At 39.5% G+C, this 18,368-nt stretch overlaps 1 protein-coding gene and 1 pseudogene across 1 annotated transcript; one reads left to right on the top strand and one right to left on the bottom strand.

Moving 5' to 3' along the window:
* Window positions 1-7,037: 7,037 nt before the first annotated feature.
* LOC125254761 lies at window positions 7,038-11,230 on the bottom strand. The gene is given in 2 exon segments (XM_048169564.1): window positions 7,038-8,721; window positions 8,723-11,230. Coding segments are annotated over 2 exon segments (3,429 nt in total). The 3' UTR covers window positions 7,038-7,800.
* Window positions 11,231-14,451: 3,221 nt separating this feature from the next.
* Window positions 14,452-14,568, top strand: LOC125254870 (annotated as a pseudogene).
* The last annotated feature ends 3,800 nt before the right edge of the window (window positions 14,569-18,368 follow it).

Raw genomic sequence — 18,368 nt, 5'->3', positions numbered from 1 at the left:
TTTTTTAATGAAAAACATGGTAAGTTTTGCTGAATCTAAGTTTAAATAAAAACTATTGGATTTGTCAATGAAATATGTCTCTTCATTAGTGATGTTCTTATATTTTATTTATTTTAATGGCCTTGAAAACAAATGCATTCAACTTTGGGAAAATGTGTTAAACTGTATTTAAATAGTAGCACAACTGTATTGTGTGAGATTATGTAATTCAAAGTACAGTAGTCAACATTTGAAGTGGATCAAAAAAGTTAGGACAACTTTGATTAAAGGTTTTGATCCGCTTCAAATGTTGACTATATTATACAAAGTATAAGTAATAACAAAGTGTATTGTTATTAACTGCAAAGTGTGTAATGTTTAATATTTGGAATAAGCCAAAGGTACTGAGCATACAGTATATACTATTACCTGTAAAGTAATATATTCAGTGTATATTGCTTGTGTTTTCTGAAGACACTCGTAATTATTTTGTAATGTACTTAAATCACAAATAAAGTGTACTTATAACACAAAGTGTACTCATAACAGAAATAAAGTATACTTATAACACAAATAAAAGTATACTTATAACAGAAATAAAGTATACTTATAATACAACGTATATTATAACAAAAAAATATACTTTTAACACAAATAAAGTATACTTATAACACAAACTAAGTACACTTTAATATCGCTAATCAAGCATGTAATTAGTCCCTACACAGGCATATACTTAAAGTGTACTAAGTATCCAATTTAGTACACATAAGTATACTAAATATACTTAAAGTTGTATTTTAATACTACTTAATTTCAACTTAAATATACTTAGTACAAAATAAGTTGTTTCAAAATAGCACACTTTAAATGAACTAATCATTAACACACTTGAAATATACTAATAATTAGTCTTGCTGCAAGTATACTTAGTATACTTTTTTTTCACTAGGGTATAGCCTGGGATTTACGAATCGATATTGGTCTTTTATGAATGTGACCAAAACAGCAAGGAGACATTTTAATTGTTTATTAATAAAGTAATGTTTTCTGAATCAGTGTCGGCGGCAAAGATGAAGTTGACATTGTCTCTCCTCATCTCCTTATGGACGCGAGAGAGAATGCACATTTCATTCGGTTTATTCTACATAATCAGAGTAGCCTATTTCTTTTCGTTCTGAATTATTTAGTTTTCGTTAAAGTAGATATTTCATGCTTTCTATTAGGGCTGCACGATATATCGCATGAGATTGTCACGCGCATTTCGTCAGTAAAGCCGGTTCCCTGATTACCGCTAAATCGCCATCACCTGCTTTCAAATAGAGCGGCATTTAATAGATAGAGCCGTAGATCACTGAAAAGCCACGCAATATCGCGTTCATTATCGAAGGCGATTCATCTGCGATATGAACGCGATATTGCGTGGCTTTTCAGTGATCTACGGCTCTGTCTATTAAATGGCGCTCTATTTGAAAGCAGGTGATGACGATTTAGCGGTAATCAGGGAACCGGCTTTACTGACGAAATGCGCGTGACAATCTCATGCGATATATCGTGCAGCCCTACTTTCTATAGAGATATTTCTCATGTCTCTGAGGCAAGCAGCCTTCATGTAAGACCCGTTCCAGTTCATGTGCCAGTGATCGCGCCCGCGCCTCCATGTCATGATTATATTTTCTACTATATTTGCTTCTTATTTATTACATCCAGGCAATTGGTTGATGAAACATTGATTAAAAGATAAAGAGAGAGAAAGGCTTTCTACAAAATAAAACTTTATGAAGTGGTCAAAATCATGTCTGACACACTCAGGGGCGGTTTCTTCATTAGGGCAATAGGGCGACGCACCACCAAAGTGAGAAAGGGACGGATTTTTCAATCACATTCAACCACAGAGTTATGCTAGCTGTCACTGCTAGACTGTTTGTTCTGCCTCTGGATATAGTCCAATCAGCGTCGAGTCACACTCTGTGGAGTACCGCCTCTTTTTGGGCGATTTCAGTCTGGCCGAGATTTTCCCCGAGTGCTTCCATAGACTTCCATTCAAGAACTTTTTTTTTGAACTGCACTGCAATGCAATAGACCCTTTTCACAATGACGTCAGTTAACTTCCGCCTATCCGCAAAGCAGTGTATCAGTTGTTCCGTCTTACCTTCGCGCCGGCGACTTCTCGGGAAAATGCTTTAATAACTTTAAATGCGAACTGTTTATGTCAAGGATTTACACAGTTGGCTTCTTCTGGTAATGATATTTATTATTTCCTTTCTGTAACTGCCTTGGTTAGGGTTTCCACGAGCAGAAACTTTAGCAATGTTGTCATTGAATTGAGTTTTATCACAACGATTGTGTGTCCACACAAATCTGTTAGCCTATTTGGAATAACAAGAATATTGTCTTTTAAAACAAATCTTTATTTTTAGAAATTGGTAGGCTATGATAATGGATATTGTTCTTGTGAGATTTATTCACGAGTAATGGACACTTGAAAGCAGCACATCCACATACTCAGAAGAATTAATGGTGTGAAGATTTTAGATAATTTTACATCATACCAGTTTAAACTGAACTGGTGCAATATATTAAGACTGTATAATTTGTAAGAAGTGTATTGAAAATACAAAACGGATGTGTTAATTTAAAGTTAATCCCTTGAAAAATAATTTGATTTCGCTAATTTAATGCTGCTATAACAATGACTGTTGTAAATTCTCTATATATTTTTGTATGCGACAGTTTTGTTCTGCAATAAAGCGATGAATGATGACGATTTTTTTTTTTTTTTTTTTTTTTTTTTTTTTACTATGGTAAAAATTACATGTACATGAGTCCGTTTTTACATTAACAGTCTTCATGTAGAAATGGTATTATATTAAATACAATTTGTATTATTATATATGTCATATTTATAGAAATAAAAGTGGAAAAATAGACTTTGATATTTATAAAGAATAAGCTTCTGTTGATCTCATTTTACATAGGCCTGTAGGCACTGCAATAAGTAGTACATTATGCTTTGAATGAGAGGTTTTTTACTGCACGTGAATGTTAGAAACATGCGTTTATTTCACAAATATATATAAACAGCTTCTGCAATAAAGACAGCAAAGTTTGCACGTTAGTACGGGCAGCAGAAAGTGTATGTATGGCTTCAGTACGTATTCAACTCCTCCGACTTCAAGCAGCAAATCGCGCGGATCAGTAAGTTTGTTTGAGATTTGCGGCTGCCAAATACCTCACCTTGAATTTACATGAAATTAGGCGACTACAGTCATCCTTTAACCACATTTGTGGCATATGTACAACTATTGAGTGCACTTCATTCGAGTCGCGCTAGTATTCCACTATGCTGACGGAAGTGAGGATACACTGCATCGAGTCCTAACGGAAGCTGTGTGACGTCATTTGAAAAGGGTCTATCTCTATGCTGCCCTACAAAGGCAAAGTGCAGTAACTACGCAAACACTGAAACTGAGAAAAATGCCTTTAAAGTTTTTACACCAGCCAGTCAAACACGTTGTAGGTAGATTAGTGGTAATGCATTCATGTAATGCCTTCTTAGGAAGAAATTTTTTATAGATAAAAACCATGACCACTGATGTGACCTTTGACCTCCAAAATGTAGATACTGCACTCTGCCTTTGGATGACCTTAAACAACTAAAACACCATTGCAAAAGCAAAGTGCAGCATCTACAAACTAAATGTGTTCATCCAACTTTATTGTTGTGTTTCTTACTACACGTTGATTGTTTTTAATAACTTTAATATTTTATTTTTTGATGTTTGCATGTTGTGAATGTTAAAATTGCTCTGAGGACTGGAGTAATGATGCTGAAATTTCAGCTTTAATCAGAGGAATAAATAACATTTTACAATAAATCCACATAGAAAACAGCTATTTGACTATTTTTGATCAAATAAATTCTGCCTTCCTCTTTCAAAGACATTAAAGAAGTATTATTTCAAACTTGATCACCAGCGTGTAAAATAATGCATGTGAACTAATTAGAAAATGATATATTTTAGACACTTTCCTAACACGGGACATAGGCTACTTAAATATGTTTAGTTATGCCATGTTTAGTATAAGTTTGTGAATGATATTTCGAGTTTTATGAATAATTTTCAAATGATTGTGAAATTACTGAAGAAATCCTAATAACAGATACACAAACATTCACTCTTATCTGGCATGCTGAAACAACGTTAATGTTTCTGTGTCCATTGTGTGACGAATAACGTCATTAAAATATGAAAAATATGAAAAGGTCAGAAGTGCATGCTTGTAAATGAATGTCCGTCGTTTATTTATTTATTTTTTAATCAAACAGTAAAAGTGCCACGCTGCTCAGTTTCTGTGGACAGTAGACAGACAGACAGACAACGCTAGAGAAACTGAGCACACTAAGTTTTTTTGGCTGAAGTGGGTCGGCCGCGCCCGCGCGAACAATTCGTCTGGGTTGACGGAGGATACAGACTACGTAAATTTACTGTAATTCATTCTTCACATATATTTACATCGCAACGGGCCGGCCCACATTGTCCAGCGGCCAACCGGGAAAACTCTCGGTACTCCCGATGGCCAGTCCGCCCCTGATTACGTTGAATGTATAATAGCCATCAATGGAGCAGCGCAGGTAACGTTAGGCTAAAATATCGGTCTAATTTGCTAGCAGCTAGCAAGTTAATGTTAATTGATTATAAAGCTGTCATTTGCTTGGCTAGGAGTTAATATTTTGCTATCTTCCTTTCTCGTCTTTGGATATTTGCGTTTTAACGCGAGTTTAACCATCATGCCGCAGCTGTCAAAGCCGGGAAAACAAAGCTAGAACGCAGTAACATCACTTACTGCGGTTTGCCTTGGTATTAGCTTCAATTTTGTAGTTACTGCAATTTTGACACCCTCGTTTCTCAGAAACGGGACAATTTTGAACCGGGATACTTTGTCACAAGACAGAACAGATGTTACAAAGCCCATTTCAAGCCATAACTCATTTTTGATCAAATGTGTAGTTACTGCGCTTTACCTTTGGACGGCAGTATGGGTTCCGGGAGGGCTAGCACTAACGTGCCTTCGTCATCATACGTAACCTTAACTTGTGCAGCGATTGGTGGAAACAAACATACCTCTATTAATATTTTTCTGAAGCTGAAGTGACATCCAATAATTTCCTCAGTGCATTATTTACATTCCACAGACATATTCTCCATCTGCAAATGTTAGAAAGTCGAGAAAATATTTCCATTTTGCAGGCGTGGACGAGCCTTCAGCAAGCACAGACTTCCGTGAACGAGCGCCGCCGCGCGCATGCGCGCCAAACAGACGGAGTTCAATCTGAGTAAAATATATTTTGCTAAAAATATTTGTTGTTGAAAATTTGTTTTTGTTGGCGAACATAATTATGCCATATGTACAATTTCGAAAATACGAAAAGTGTATTTGTACGACAGCAGTAACTGTGTAAAGTGACTGTTGTAAGGTAATCAAAATAATAATAATTAGTCTGTTCTTTTGTTTTTATTTATTTTCTTTTTTTTTTTAGATTGTAAAGTTACAATTTTAGAATATAGCCTAATGTGATTTTATCCCTTTTTTTGCACATAATATAGCATATACTACACAGTTACATTCATGTTTGTTTTTATAGCCTTCAATATGAACATTGTTTCTAGGACAATATTGGGCAGGATGTGAAATAAATTTTTTTTAAATTAGATACAGATTATTTTTTATCCCAGCCCTATGGCATGCTTTAAATACTGAATTTTCCATGTTTTAGATAAGCAGTAATGATACATTATTATATCACTTGTTAAATGATTATTTAACAATTAGCCTATTCATTCCTGCATTTCTAAAAAAAAAAAAAATAATAATTGTGCCCCACCAAAAATTTTTTGCACCAGCCGCCACTGGACACACTCCATGTCTCCCGACATACTGCGCATCTTATGATGCATCTTACTCATGCTCTTCAATTTTCATAATCAAATAGATGAATGAATTTAAAACATAACATAGGACTATTTAAAAATAAATATGAAACCACGTTTTCTTTAATAGCTACCAACACGTACAGAGAAATTTTTAATAATATTTTAATTATAATAAAACATTTAATTGCTTTTATTTTTATTCAAATGTGAGCAAAAATAAAAGCAATTAAATGTGTTATTATAATTAAAAGATGAAAATTAACCCTTAAATGCATACCTCTGGTTTTTAGTGACCCGGGACGTCATTCACTACCCTCCTCCTCATTCATTTTTTAAAGTTAGACATCAACCTGCTTGGTATTCCTCAATCAATTCATTATAAAGAATATAACAAGAAAAAAATCATAAAATTATAAAAGAATGCCTATTTTTGTATTCCTTTTTTGTAAAAATTGTATAGGGTCACAAACGACCCGAGGTGTGTATGAGTGTACGTATATTTTTTCTGCACAACAATAATTGAATCTTAGGTGACGGAATAAGTGCAATTCACCTTTATTCCACAAGGTGGCAATGTCTGATACACAATGCTGAAGTGACGATTCATTCAGACAGAAAACGAAATAAGAAAAACATGAAATGGCTCAGCGATTTACTGCAGAGCAAGTACTAAACGCAATCAAATATGACTGTAACTGTTACAGGATGAATCTGATGAAGCTGTTAGCGATCAAAATATTGATTTTGAAGATGCTGAAAATTATAGTTTTGAGAATACGTTTGAGATCGCGAATGGGCTCATATTCGTGACCTCAAACATAAAACTTATTTGCTGAATTTACTGGCAAATGAGCTCTGACGAGGACAGTGATGATGGCATAAAACATCTGCTCAAACCGAGCCCTTTCAAGCTCCAAAAGGTAAAAAATACGATTTATTTTATTCTTCTGTAATTGTTCCTCTAATATCAGAGGAGTTTTATATTATCGCGACAGGTAGAGATCCTTCCATGTTAGATATAGATCCGGGTCGATAAAGACCCGAATATGTAAGAATGATTGGCGAAACAGTCATGCATTTAAGGGTTAAAATGACGGGTAATAATAGATCCTGACAGATTTTTTACGACCCTGTCAGTCAAAATGACGGACAAAGTTACAGTCTAACGCAACCTCATGATATATAGATTTAACTTTAGCAAAATGACAAATAGCGTTAGTGCCATAAATGTTTTAAATTGGGAGCACGGAAAAACTTTATACTTCGATCAGATGGTCTCATATTGTCCCATCCATCATCATTGTTAACGTGGGTAGATGATATGAAGAAGTGGCCAGAGGTAGGCCTACATATGGAGACTGTCAGGAGTTGATGGAGCAGCATGTGGGTGTAGGTGAAGACTGGAATTATTTTAAATCAGTTTTGTTAAACAAGAGATAACTTTGTGATTTGTTTTAAAAAATGTATAATTTAATACAAGTTTTATAAAATCAGTAGTAAGAGTGTTTGTTGTTATCAGGAAGCTAGAGATACCTTTTACTGACCTTCATGTAGAGTTAATATTTCACCATTTAATTTTCATATGTAATAAACCAAGATGGAATTAATTTGCAAACTCCTTTAAGTTTTAAGAGGAATCTATAGTGCTCACAATATATGGTTTTATAATAAATTACTGACCCGACTTGGAACCCTTTGACGCTGTTGAGATATGAGATGAAAGAGGTGATTAAGAGGAGAGAGAAATCGGGAAACGGCGTGTTATATGACAAGTGGAATGCTTTAAAACATCTCCAAGCTGTCACGTAGGATTGCAGTGTCCTCGGGGAGACTGCTTGGAGGATTGTGTCGAGCGACGCGTCAAGGAGGGGTTTTAGCGGATGGGTTACGGGAATATGAGTTCTGAAAAGTGAGGTACTGGATTTGGAAATTGGTCTGCCTCTGGAGCCAGCATCCTGAATATCTGAAACAGAAAGCGAGACAGAGAGTCAGCGATTTTGTTTTCTGATCCGGGGACATGTTTAGCAATTATGATAAATTGGTCGCATGCTGAAATCCAGATTAGACGTCTTAAAAAAGGCATCAAAGCGAGTGAATTGGAACGGCCTTTATTAATGCACTGGACTGTTGCTTCGTTGTCACAATGCACTAAAATACTGTTAGCCGTCCATTCTTTCCCCCACAGGAAGGCTGCTACTACGAGAGGATAGAGCTCAAATAGCGCTGAGGACTGTGGTATGTCCTGAAATTGAGGGGGCCATGGTGACGCGAACCAGCGTCCTTGGTAAAAACCTCCAAAGCCTATTGAGGGGGCTGCATCTGTGAACAGCTGGATATCCACAGGGGAAGAGACGAGATTATTATAGAAAAAAGATAGGCCATTCCACTGTTTAAGAAATGTTATCCATAACCTGATTTCATCGCGGCATGCCTGTGTTAAGGAAATCAAGTCCTCTAGCGCGTGAACCGAGGAGGCGAGTGAGAGGAGATGCGTGATGAACGGGCGGCCTTGTGGGATGATGCGCATGGCGAAGTTTAAGTGGCCGAGCAGGGACAGGAGTTTGCGTTTTGAACAATTTGAACTGTCTAGAAGGGTAGAAGAGACGAGGATTATCCTATCGATTTTTTCCTTGGGCAGGGAAGCTTGGTATTTGACTGAATCCAAATTAATTCCAAGGAATTCGATGGATGTGGCGGGACCCATCGTTTTTTCCTGGGTGATGGGAATTCCGAGCTCAGAAAAAACGTTTTGAACCGTAAGGATATGGGCCGCTGGAATGGCGTTTGGGGGCGAAATGATTAAAAAAATCGTCTAGCAGGTGAATGAGGTGAGGAATTGCATAATTGTTTGACAGAATCCAGCAGACCGCTTCTGATAACATGTCGAAAATTTTGGGGCTGCTTTTGCATCCAAACGTTAAGCGAACAGCGAAATAGAATTTCTCGTGCCAGCGCACCCCGAATAAGTGCCATGAATCCGGATGAATGGGCATCACTTTAAAAGCAGACGTGATGTCGATTTTTGCGAGCCAAGCGCCCCGACCTATGATTTTTATCATTTCGATTGCATGATCTATATCATGGTATTTGAGAGAGAACTCGTCGAGTGGAATCAAGCTATTTATGCTTGGGAACAGGGAATTATGTGGAGCTGAGAGATCGATTATGAGGCGTTTCTTACCTGAAAATTTTCTCGTAGCCACTCCAATAGGGCTGATGCGAAAAATGTTGAATGGAGGGTTGTCAAAAGGGCCGATCATGAAACCTGACTCGACTTCTTTTCTAATCAGGTTGTTTACAGTGTCAGGCTCAGCGAGAGCAGATTGGAGATTATTACAGATGATGTTTTGGGAAAGCGTGCTTTCCACGGCAGGATTAAAACCATGTTTGAGACCAGATAGCAGATAATCAGTGAATTCGGCGTCCGGGTGGTTCGCAAGTTCAAAAGATAGGCGAGAAATATTCACAGGAGTCGATAAGTAATTTTTTGGTTTTTTATTATCCGCTTTAGACACGGGACATACAGGACGGGCATGAGCACCGCCACAAAAATTGCAGATGTGCAAATACCGACATCTTTGTCTGGTGCATATGCCAATATTAAAGTTATTGCAGGGCTGTCTGTTATCTGAAGATGATGTTCTGCGTCTGAAGTCGGAGTTGTATGGGTTGATGGTTGCTGGTCTTGGAACATAGCTGGTGGATTTGACGGAGGCTGTGTCTGGGCAATGTGGAATGGAAGGGTTAATCTGTGGGCATGCGACGGTAGAATGAGCTACTGACCTGCAAACAGCGCATGAAACATTCCTGCAGCCGAGGAAAACTCTGCTGTGCAGGTCAGGGTCGAGTGCACCCCAGTAAGGGCACTGGTTCCACTGGGCGACCCTGACTGCACATTTAGCAGAGAAGAGCTTGTGGTAGGTGTAGAAATGTCCTCCCCCATAGGACAACGCGAGCTCAGCCATGAGCGATAGGTAGTCATTCAGTTCGCATCGCCTATGGGGGAATGCTGAACAAATAATTTCTGTGAAACGGCTGAAAGCAATAGCAAATTTGGAAAAAGAAAGTAAACGTGATGTATGAATGTTTTGGTTTTTTAACATGACAGAAAAATCCCCGCAGTCTATCTGGCGGTTAGAGTCACCTACTGGAAGCTGAGAAAGAAGGTTAGCCAGATCTATGTCCGCACCTGCCAAGATCTGTGCTCGGATGTTGTGGGCCACTGGAGGTGGTTCCGCGGCGACTGCATTTGCTGGGACGGGCATCGGAGTTGCTGTGAACAGAGAATATTGTGATTTGGAATGTAGAAGAAGATTGTAGGGGAGAGAAGCCGGGGCTGCGACTGTTGGCGGAGGCAGCCTCACGCTTGAGTCGGCCTGTGGGGCTTGAGGAGGAAATTGGAGAGAAGAAAAAGAGGGAAATTGAGGGAAAGACTGAGATGTGTAGGCCTGTGATGCAAGCGGAGGCAGCCTCACGCTTGCTTGTGCTGCTGGAGCTGCAGGCCACTGAAAAAGGGAGGGGTTTGCGGCAATCACAGGAAGGTGATGGGATGCTTGAGCCGTTAACAGAGGCAATCTCACACTGGCATCAACTACGGGAGCTAAAGGCCACTGCAAAGGAAAGGGGTTAGAAACAGTAGGAGGACAAAACTGCAAGGCTGAAAGAGGGCCGGCGGGCCCGGCTGCGTGTACTGCGGCGGGAAGAGCCGTGGTGAAAAGCTGCTCCGAAGAGGGAGGTGCACAATGCCTTGATGCTGCGGAATCTGGGACGCGGCCCAGGCTCGCTGAAGGCCCGGCACCATGACCCGACACACGCAGAGCGCCGGACCTTGTGCGGGAGGGAGATGGTGGAGTTGGATGAGGCGATTTCTGGGCATCACGGGATTTAGTTTGCCTGTTGGATGCCTTGGAGGCTGGAGTGGACTTAGGTGAGAGGTTGGCTGATTGCAAGGTGACATACAGCTTGTATAAATCTGCCTTGTTCATTCTGCGTGACGGTTGCACATCAGAATTAATCAGCGCTTGCCTCAAACTCAAAACTGTCCACTTCCCAATAGGTGGAATTGTTGGCACGGCAGAACGATAGGAGGACGCCGGAGAGAGAACTGGGATTCTCTCAGGTGGAGGCGATGGTAGGCGTCGGCGTCTAGGTGAGCGGGAGGCTGATTGTGCTGGCCGGCGGCCACGCGAAGAAGCCTGGGATTCAGGTGTGATGTCGGGTAGAGGAGGAGTGGTCCTGGGGCCGGCAGTTGGCGGCGCGGGATCCGGAGAGAAGTCGGACTCGTCGACGGATGGGAAAAGCTGGAGCTGAGACATTGTAGCAAGACGGTCAAACCAAAATGCTGATGAACTGTCAGACGAACAGAGGTAAGTCTGCTGTATTTATACCTCTTGTCATGATTGCATTGATTAACTGAATGCTCTCCACATGAGCTAGTTAGGTTAATTATCTGCACCTGTTCCTCCCGAACCTTGTTTAATAGAACATCATATTGTGTTTGCTAATTGTGTTAGAAGGCTAATGGATGATTAGAAAACCCTTGTGCAATTATGTTAACAGTTTAGCTGGTTAGAGAAGCTATAAAACTGACCTTCCTTTGAGCTAGTTAAGTATCTGGAGCATCACATTTGTGGGTTCGATTAAACTCAGAAAATAAATTTGAAGGAGAAAATTATTATTTCAAATAAAAATCATTATTTCTAACCTTGTCAATGTCTTGACTATATTTTTTATTCATTTTGCAACTTATTTGATAAGTAAAAGTGTGACTTTTCATGGAAAACACAAAATTGTCTCGGTGACCCGGTAGTGTGTGTGTGTGTGTGTGTGTGTGTGTATATATATATATATATATATATATATATATATATATATATATATATCCACAGATAAATACACACACACACACACATATATATATATATATATATATATATATATATGTGTGTGTGTGTGTGTGTATTTATCTGTGGATATATATATATATATATATATATATATATATATATATATATATATATATACACATACACACACACACTACCGGGTCACCCAGACAATTTTGTGTTACATACATACATACATACATACATATATGTGTGTGTGTGTGTGTGTCTATCTATCTGTCTGTGTATCTACATAGCTATCCATCTCTTGCAGTACTTTCCTATATATATATATATATATATCTGTCTGTTTACATATCTGTCTGTCTAGTGTAATGTTGTCTAATGTCTAGTGTATTATTAATTTGATATCTTACAGTATTATTTATTTCTTAGGTTTTGCACTCTCAATGCCTTAACGAACCTCCGCTCAAGCCATGGGTGATCCTCAGCGCTAGTGGCCAAGTGGAGTGTGCACACTGCACATGCATGGCTGGCATAGCAGAGTCTTTTTACACACGTCGGGGCTGTCCTGTTTAAAATTAAAGCAGTAATCCGGATACGGGGACCAAGACTGTCACTGACGTTCCAGCCTACTGGATGATGCCTGCTAATGTCGAGAAGGTCCAAGCAGAGGTGGGCTACAAGATTGACTTCACCTCTGGTGCAGCTAAGAGGGTTGCACTTGACAAGTGCATTAGTGGGGATAGAGGGATGTCAGGGATATGTACTCGTTCTGTCTCTGTGAGTTCTTGTTCACATGAGCCCACACTTTCAGACCTGTCACCCTTGCTTCAGATTATGCATACTCAAACCAGGGCTGTTTGTCTTTCTGGGATGGAGGAGTACTATCATCATTATATCGATCCTGTTAAGCCACATGTAGTGTCAAAGTCCCTACAGCACCTTCGTGACCCAGGAATGGATGAATGCAACCTATATGACCTGCTCCAGCATTGCAACACCCTCACACACCTGGTAGCAGTGACAGAGACACAGGGAGCTGCAGTGGAAGCTCGGACAAGACTGCAACATCGATCACCTGTCTGGTACACATCAAGAGCAGGAAGAATAACAGCTTCTAATATGCATGCCGTTGTGTCCACTAGTGTTCAAACTCCAGCTATATCAACCGTGTCAAGAGTGTGCTATCCCAAAAAAAACAGCAACCTCAACTGCCATCAGATGGGGGATAAAAAAAAAAAAATGAAGAAACGGCAAGGCAGGCCTATGCGTCACTGACAGCACCCCAGCATATGAACCTAAAAGTGGAGCAATGTGGATTTATCATAAATCCATTATTTCCTGAGGTTGGGCATCACCTGACGGCCTCATTTACTGCGCATGTTGAGGGAAAGGCTGTCTGAAAATCAATTGCACATTTAAGCACCACAACAGCTCCATCCTGCAGGCTTGTGCAGATGACAGCACTTTCTGTCTCCAGGTAACTAATGGGACGTTACACTAGTACTACAGTCAAGTACAAACACAGATCTTCGTTACCGGAGCAAACGTTTGTGATTTAGTTGTATGGACAGCGAAAGACTGTGGTGCTGTGGTGCTGTGGTTCGGGTCTTTCCGGATGCACAATACTGGAGAACAGTTCTAAAGAAGGCACAGGAGCTTGTGTCTTGTTGCTACACTTGACAAGCCTCCACAAAGACACCTAATTCATCAGAGTTGCAGCCATCTCACACAAAAAGGGCAGGAACACAGGCACAAACAGAAAAAGACTCTGGTGCATTTGTAAAGGTGCTGAAGACCTGGATGACATGGTGGCTTGTGACAATGACAGCTGTGCCATTCAGTGGTTCTACCTCAGTTGTGTGGGACTGAAGCAGGCACCATCAGAAAGTGAGCCATGGCTTTGCACCTCCTGTACATCTTGAAACACTGGAGCCCAAGTGTGTTTTTGTACTTTAGTTAATTAATTCAGTACTTGTTTTTTTACTTATTGCATTGTTGACCGTGTTCTTGATACAGTTTACACTGCTGTTACACACTACACCTGTTGTATCTATCCATCTATTGTTCTATCTATCTACCTATCTATCTGACAGTTGGACTTGAAGTTTGCAGCACTGTTACATCTTACACCTGTTGTATTTGCACTATTGTAGAACGTAACTTTTCTGTTCAATAGTTATTTGCCTTTTTTACCTACTGCACTGTTACCTGTGTTGTTTGATACTTGAAATTTACAGCACTGTTACATCTTACACCTGTTGTATCTATCCATCTATTGTTATATAGTTCTATCTATCTGACAGTTGGACTTGAAGTTTACAGCACTGTTACATCTTACACCTGTTAGAACTATATGTGACTGGGGATTTAAATTCACCACCAGGAACACATTGAGGAGTTCTATGTACTCTGTTGTTTATTCATTTACTGTCTTCAAGAAACTGATTCACTATCAAAAGTGGCTTCTCAATTTAACTGAGAAGAAAGTTCACAAAATGATCAGGAAAAGCGAAACAAAATCCAGATAAACAAAATGAGGGCTTTCACAAAGCTGGCGACACAAATTAAACCTCCTCAGAGTTCCACATTACTCGGAATACAATTTTTTAAAATGCAAGAGAATATCACTACAAAAATCTCAGTGCAAAAAGAAAATCAAAAATAAGAGTAATGTAACACAATATGCCAGCAGCCATATCACCCTGTAGCCCAAGACTGGTTGCCCACTGAAGCTAAGCAGGGCTGAGCCTGGTTAGTACCTGGATGGGAGACCTCCTGGGAAAACTAGGTTGCTGCTGGAAGAGGTGTTAGTGAGGCCAGCAGGGGGTGCTCACCCTGTGGTCTGTGTGGGTCCTAATGCCCCAGTATAGTGATGGGGACACTATACTGTCAAAAAGCACCGTCCTTCGGATGAGACGTTAAACCGAGGTCCTGACTCTCTGTGGTCATTAAAAATCCCAGGATGTCCTTCGAAAAGAGTAGGGATGTAACCCCGACATCCTGGCCAAATTTGCCCATTGGCCTCTGTCCATCATGGCCTCCTAATCATCCCCATACACTGATTGGCTTCCACTTTGTCTCCTCTCCACCAGTAAGCTGGTGTGTGGTGGGCGTTCTGGCGCAATATGGCTGCCGTCGCATCATCCAGGTGGATGCTGCACATTGGTGGTGGTTGAGGAGATTCCCCCTTCAATATGTAAAGCGCTTTGAGTGCCCAGAAAAAGCGCTATATAAATGTAAGGAATTATTATTATATCAAAATATTATCGTACAATACGACAGTGGGAATACTGTACAAAAAGAACAAAACAACATAAGTACATTTTTATATTACCCACTTACACATCATTTGAGGGAAATGAGAGAAAATAACACTCGCATCACGATGAGCTCCTACATAACACTAGGGATGGGTAATTCGACACAGAGTGTCGACACATGTCTCGAGTTTTCAACACACTAGTGCTCCGAAAAAGTGTTCCAGAGCATTGCTTGAAATGAGGCTGTCACGTGACCTGTGGAAATTAAGCTTCGTTACCTCACAGACACATCACGACGGGCTCAAACAAACGTCTCAGGTTACAGATTGTATCTAACCAATCGTGTAGCGAGACGTCAGAGGCGGGTGACGTCATGGACCAGGAAACTATAAAGCATACCGGGATTCAGAGAACGCTAGCTTCTGAAATAAGTCTGAAGTAAGCGCTCGCAATTATGCTGGAGGTACGGCAAGGCGACGCAGCGTCTCATTCCCTACTCAGGGAACCAGGGTTACATCTGTAACCTGAGACGTTCCCTTTCGTGGGAACTGTCGACGCTGCGTCATGACGCATTGGGAACGCAATCCCAACTACGCCGTAACGTCAAGTACTTGCTTTATGTTAGCTTGACAAGACAGACGACCCCGTAGTGGAGCCAACATCAAGGTTGTAAAACCTAATAAATGTGTGCTGGCATGACCATCCAGCTGCATCACATATATCATCAATGGAAATTCCAGACATCAAAGCCTTTGATGCCGCCATACCCCTGGTAGAATGGGCGCGGATAGCCAATGGAGAGGCTGTCCGGCTGCTTCATATGCAAGTGAGATGGCCTCGACCACCCACTTGCTCATCCTCTGCTTAGATGCTGGGCCCCCTTTCTTAGGAGACCCATAACAGACAAATAATTGATCTGATTTTCACCACAGGGCAGCTCTGTGGACATACGCATCCAAAGCCCTCACTGGGCAGAGCAGATTAAGTTTTTCCTGATCCGAAGATTCAAAAGGAGGAGGATATAAGGCCTGGAGTACAAGCGGACCTGGAACATTGGTGGGGACCTTTGGCACATAGCCAGGTCTAGCATGAAGGAATGCTTTCACCATTCCTAGAGCAAATTCGAGATAAGATGGAGCAACTGAAAGTGCTTGTAGATCTCCTATCTTCTTCAGAGAAGTGATAGCAAGTAGGAAGACAGTCTTTAGAGTGAGAAACCTTTCTGGAACCTCCTCTAGTGGTTCGAAGGGAGCCTCGGCTAACCCTTGCAATACCACCGGCAAGTCTTTCAATACCATCTTTCAGGTCTATCGCCACAAACCAGTCCTCGGACTTGATCTGTGGGATAATCTGTTTGAGTGTAAGCATCTCGAATTTGAGCTTTTGTATGGAGAGATTTAACACATGTAAATCTATGATAGGACGTAGTCCTCCATTCTTTTTTGGAACAATGAAGTAAGCTGAGAGTAAGTTTTTTATAGTGCACACAAACAGCTCCCTCGAGAGCTGCCAGGGCATACTCAACTCCCATTCAACTGCTGCTCGCCATAATACGTGTCTTTTTTATATATAAATATATGGATTGGTGTGGGATACTCTTGTCCTCCATCTTTCTAATGAAATATATGGTTAATAAATATACAAATAAACCTTACAATGACATCCCAACTAACAAAACTGAATGACACAGGTAGTGTAGGAATTTTTATTGACCACCAGATGGTGAAGTAGAGCACGGTTTCAAAAGCTTCGAAGCGCTGATGCAGTTTGTTGTAAAAGCCTCACTGCTTCAAAAGCTTCATTCGGCACATCCCTACATAACACCATATTAAATTTACAAAAGCTGAAATCCCCAACATAATGTTGTACACTGTGTAAAGAATCACATCAAATAAAAATCACATGAAAAGCACAACAACATTTGCAAAATGAAGTGTATAACATTTTCTTAATGCTACATGAACAGGCCTACACCGCATGGTGTGACGTCATATCAATGCGGTATTACATGACATAACTTTTCAAATATGACAGGTCTCCGCATTAACACAACAAAACATACATCCACAATTGGTATTTATCCAAAATATAATCTTAAAACATTGTATTTACCCGTAGATGATCACAGAAACTCCACAATTCCCAGAGAGCGCGCGTTGCTCTCACTGCTCGCAATCTCATAGATATCCCAGAGCGAGAGCGCATGCGCACTGTCTCATATGCAACACTGCACTGACGACTCCAGGAAAATACAGTTGACCACTGTTTATCATGACTTAATTCACTGAACATAATAAGAATAATAAACTAACAGATTTTAACATGCAAATAGAGAAACATATTTTAAGATTATTTACTACCTGGTTACATAACAATAGATAGATAGATCTATCTATCTATCTATCTATATATCTATCTATCTATCTATCTGACCGTTGCAGCACTGTTGCATCTTACACCTGTTGTATTTGCACTAGTGTAGAGCTGAACTTTTCTGTTCAATAGTTATTTGCCTTTTTACCTACTGCACTGCTGTTGTTGATACTTGAAGTTTACAGCACTTTTACATCTTACACCTGTTGTATTTGCACTACAGTAGAACTGAACTTTTCAATTCTATTCTTTTATTTAACTTATTGCCTTGTTTGTCTTTGATACTTTATTGGCTTTTTGTGTTAAGGAGACTGACCAGACTGACCATAGACTGACCATTTAACCCTCTGGTGCTCCTTATTTGGTAGTCACACTTGTGATCTTCATAGTAAAAAGTGACCGAACACCTAAAATGTAACTATTTTTTCTCCCCAGTAAAATCTATGTAATATATTTTTGTTCAATAATATCTTTTTTATTTTGTATTTTGAGATAATTTCATCAATTCCATCAATTTCTGCCCACTGAAAATAAAAAAATAACAAATATATTTTTATATTACTTTTTAATGAATGCAGTATTTCATGTTAAAATAGTCAGTGTAAAACATTTAAAAGTACAAATCATATGTAAAATTACATTTTAACATGTTTATGTGTATGTGTATGTATATGTACACATACTATGTAATATATAATAACCTTTTTGAAGTGGATCAAAAAAGTTAAAGTTGTCCTAAGACAAGAACGCATTCTGATTTTAGGTTTTATGACAACTTTGATTGAAGGTTTTGATCCACTTCAAATGTTGACTAGTGAATATATAAATAATTTACATTTTAAATATGTACATATAAAATTTTTAAATACACAACATATTGTTACACATAAAATCTAAATTATATAAATACACACAATACATGAACATATCTACACAGAAACGTTTAGGTTGGATGACATTCCTTGAGA

Source organism: Megalobrama amblycephala, linkage group LG19 (assembly GCF_018812025.1).
Source record: "Megalobrama amblycephala isolate DHTTF-2021 linkage group LG19, ASM1881202v1, whole genome shotgun sequence".
NCBI classification, from domain to species: Eukaryota; Metazoa; Chordata; class Actinopteri; order Cypriniformes; family Xenocyprididae; genus Megalobrama; species Megalobrama amblycephala.
Note: the sequence above shows the minus strand (reverse complement) of the source record. Positions and strands in the feature narration are given on the sequence as shown.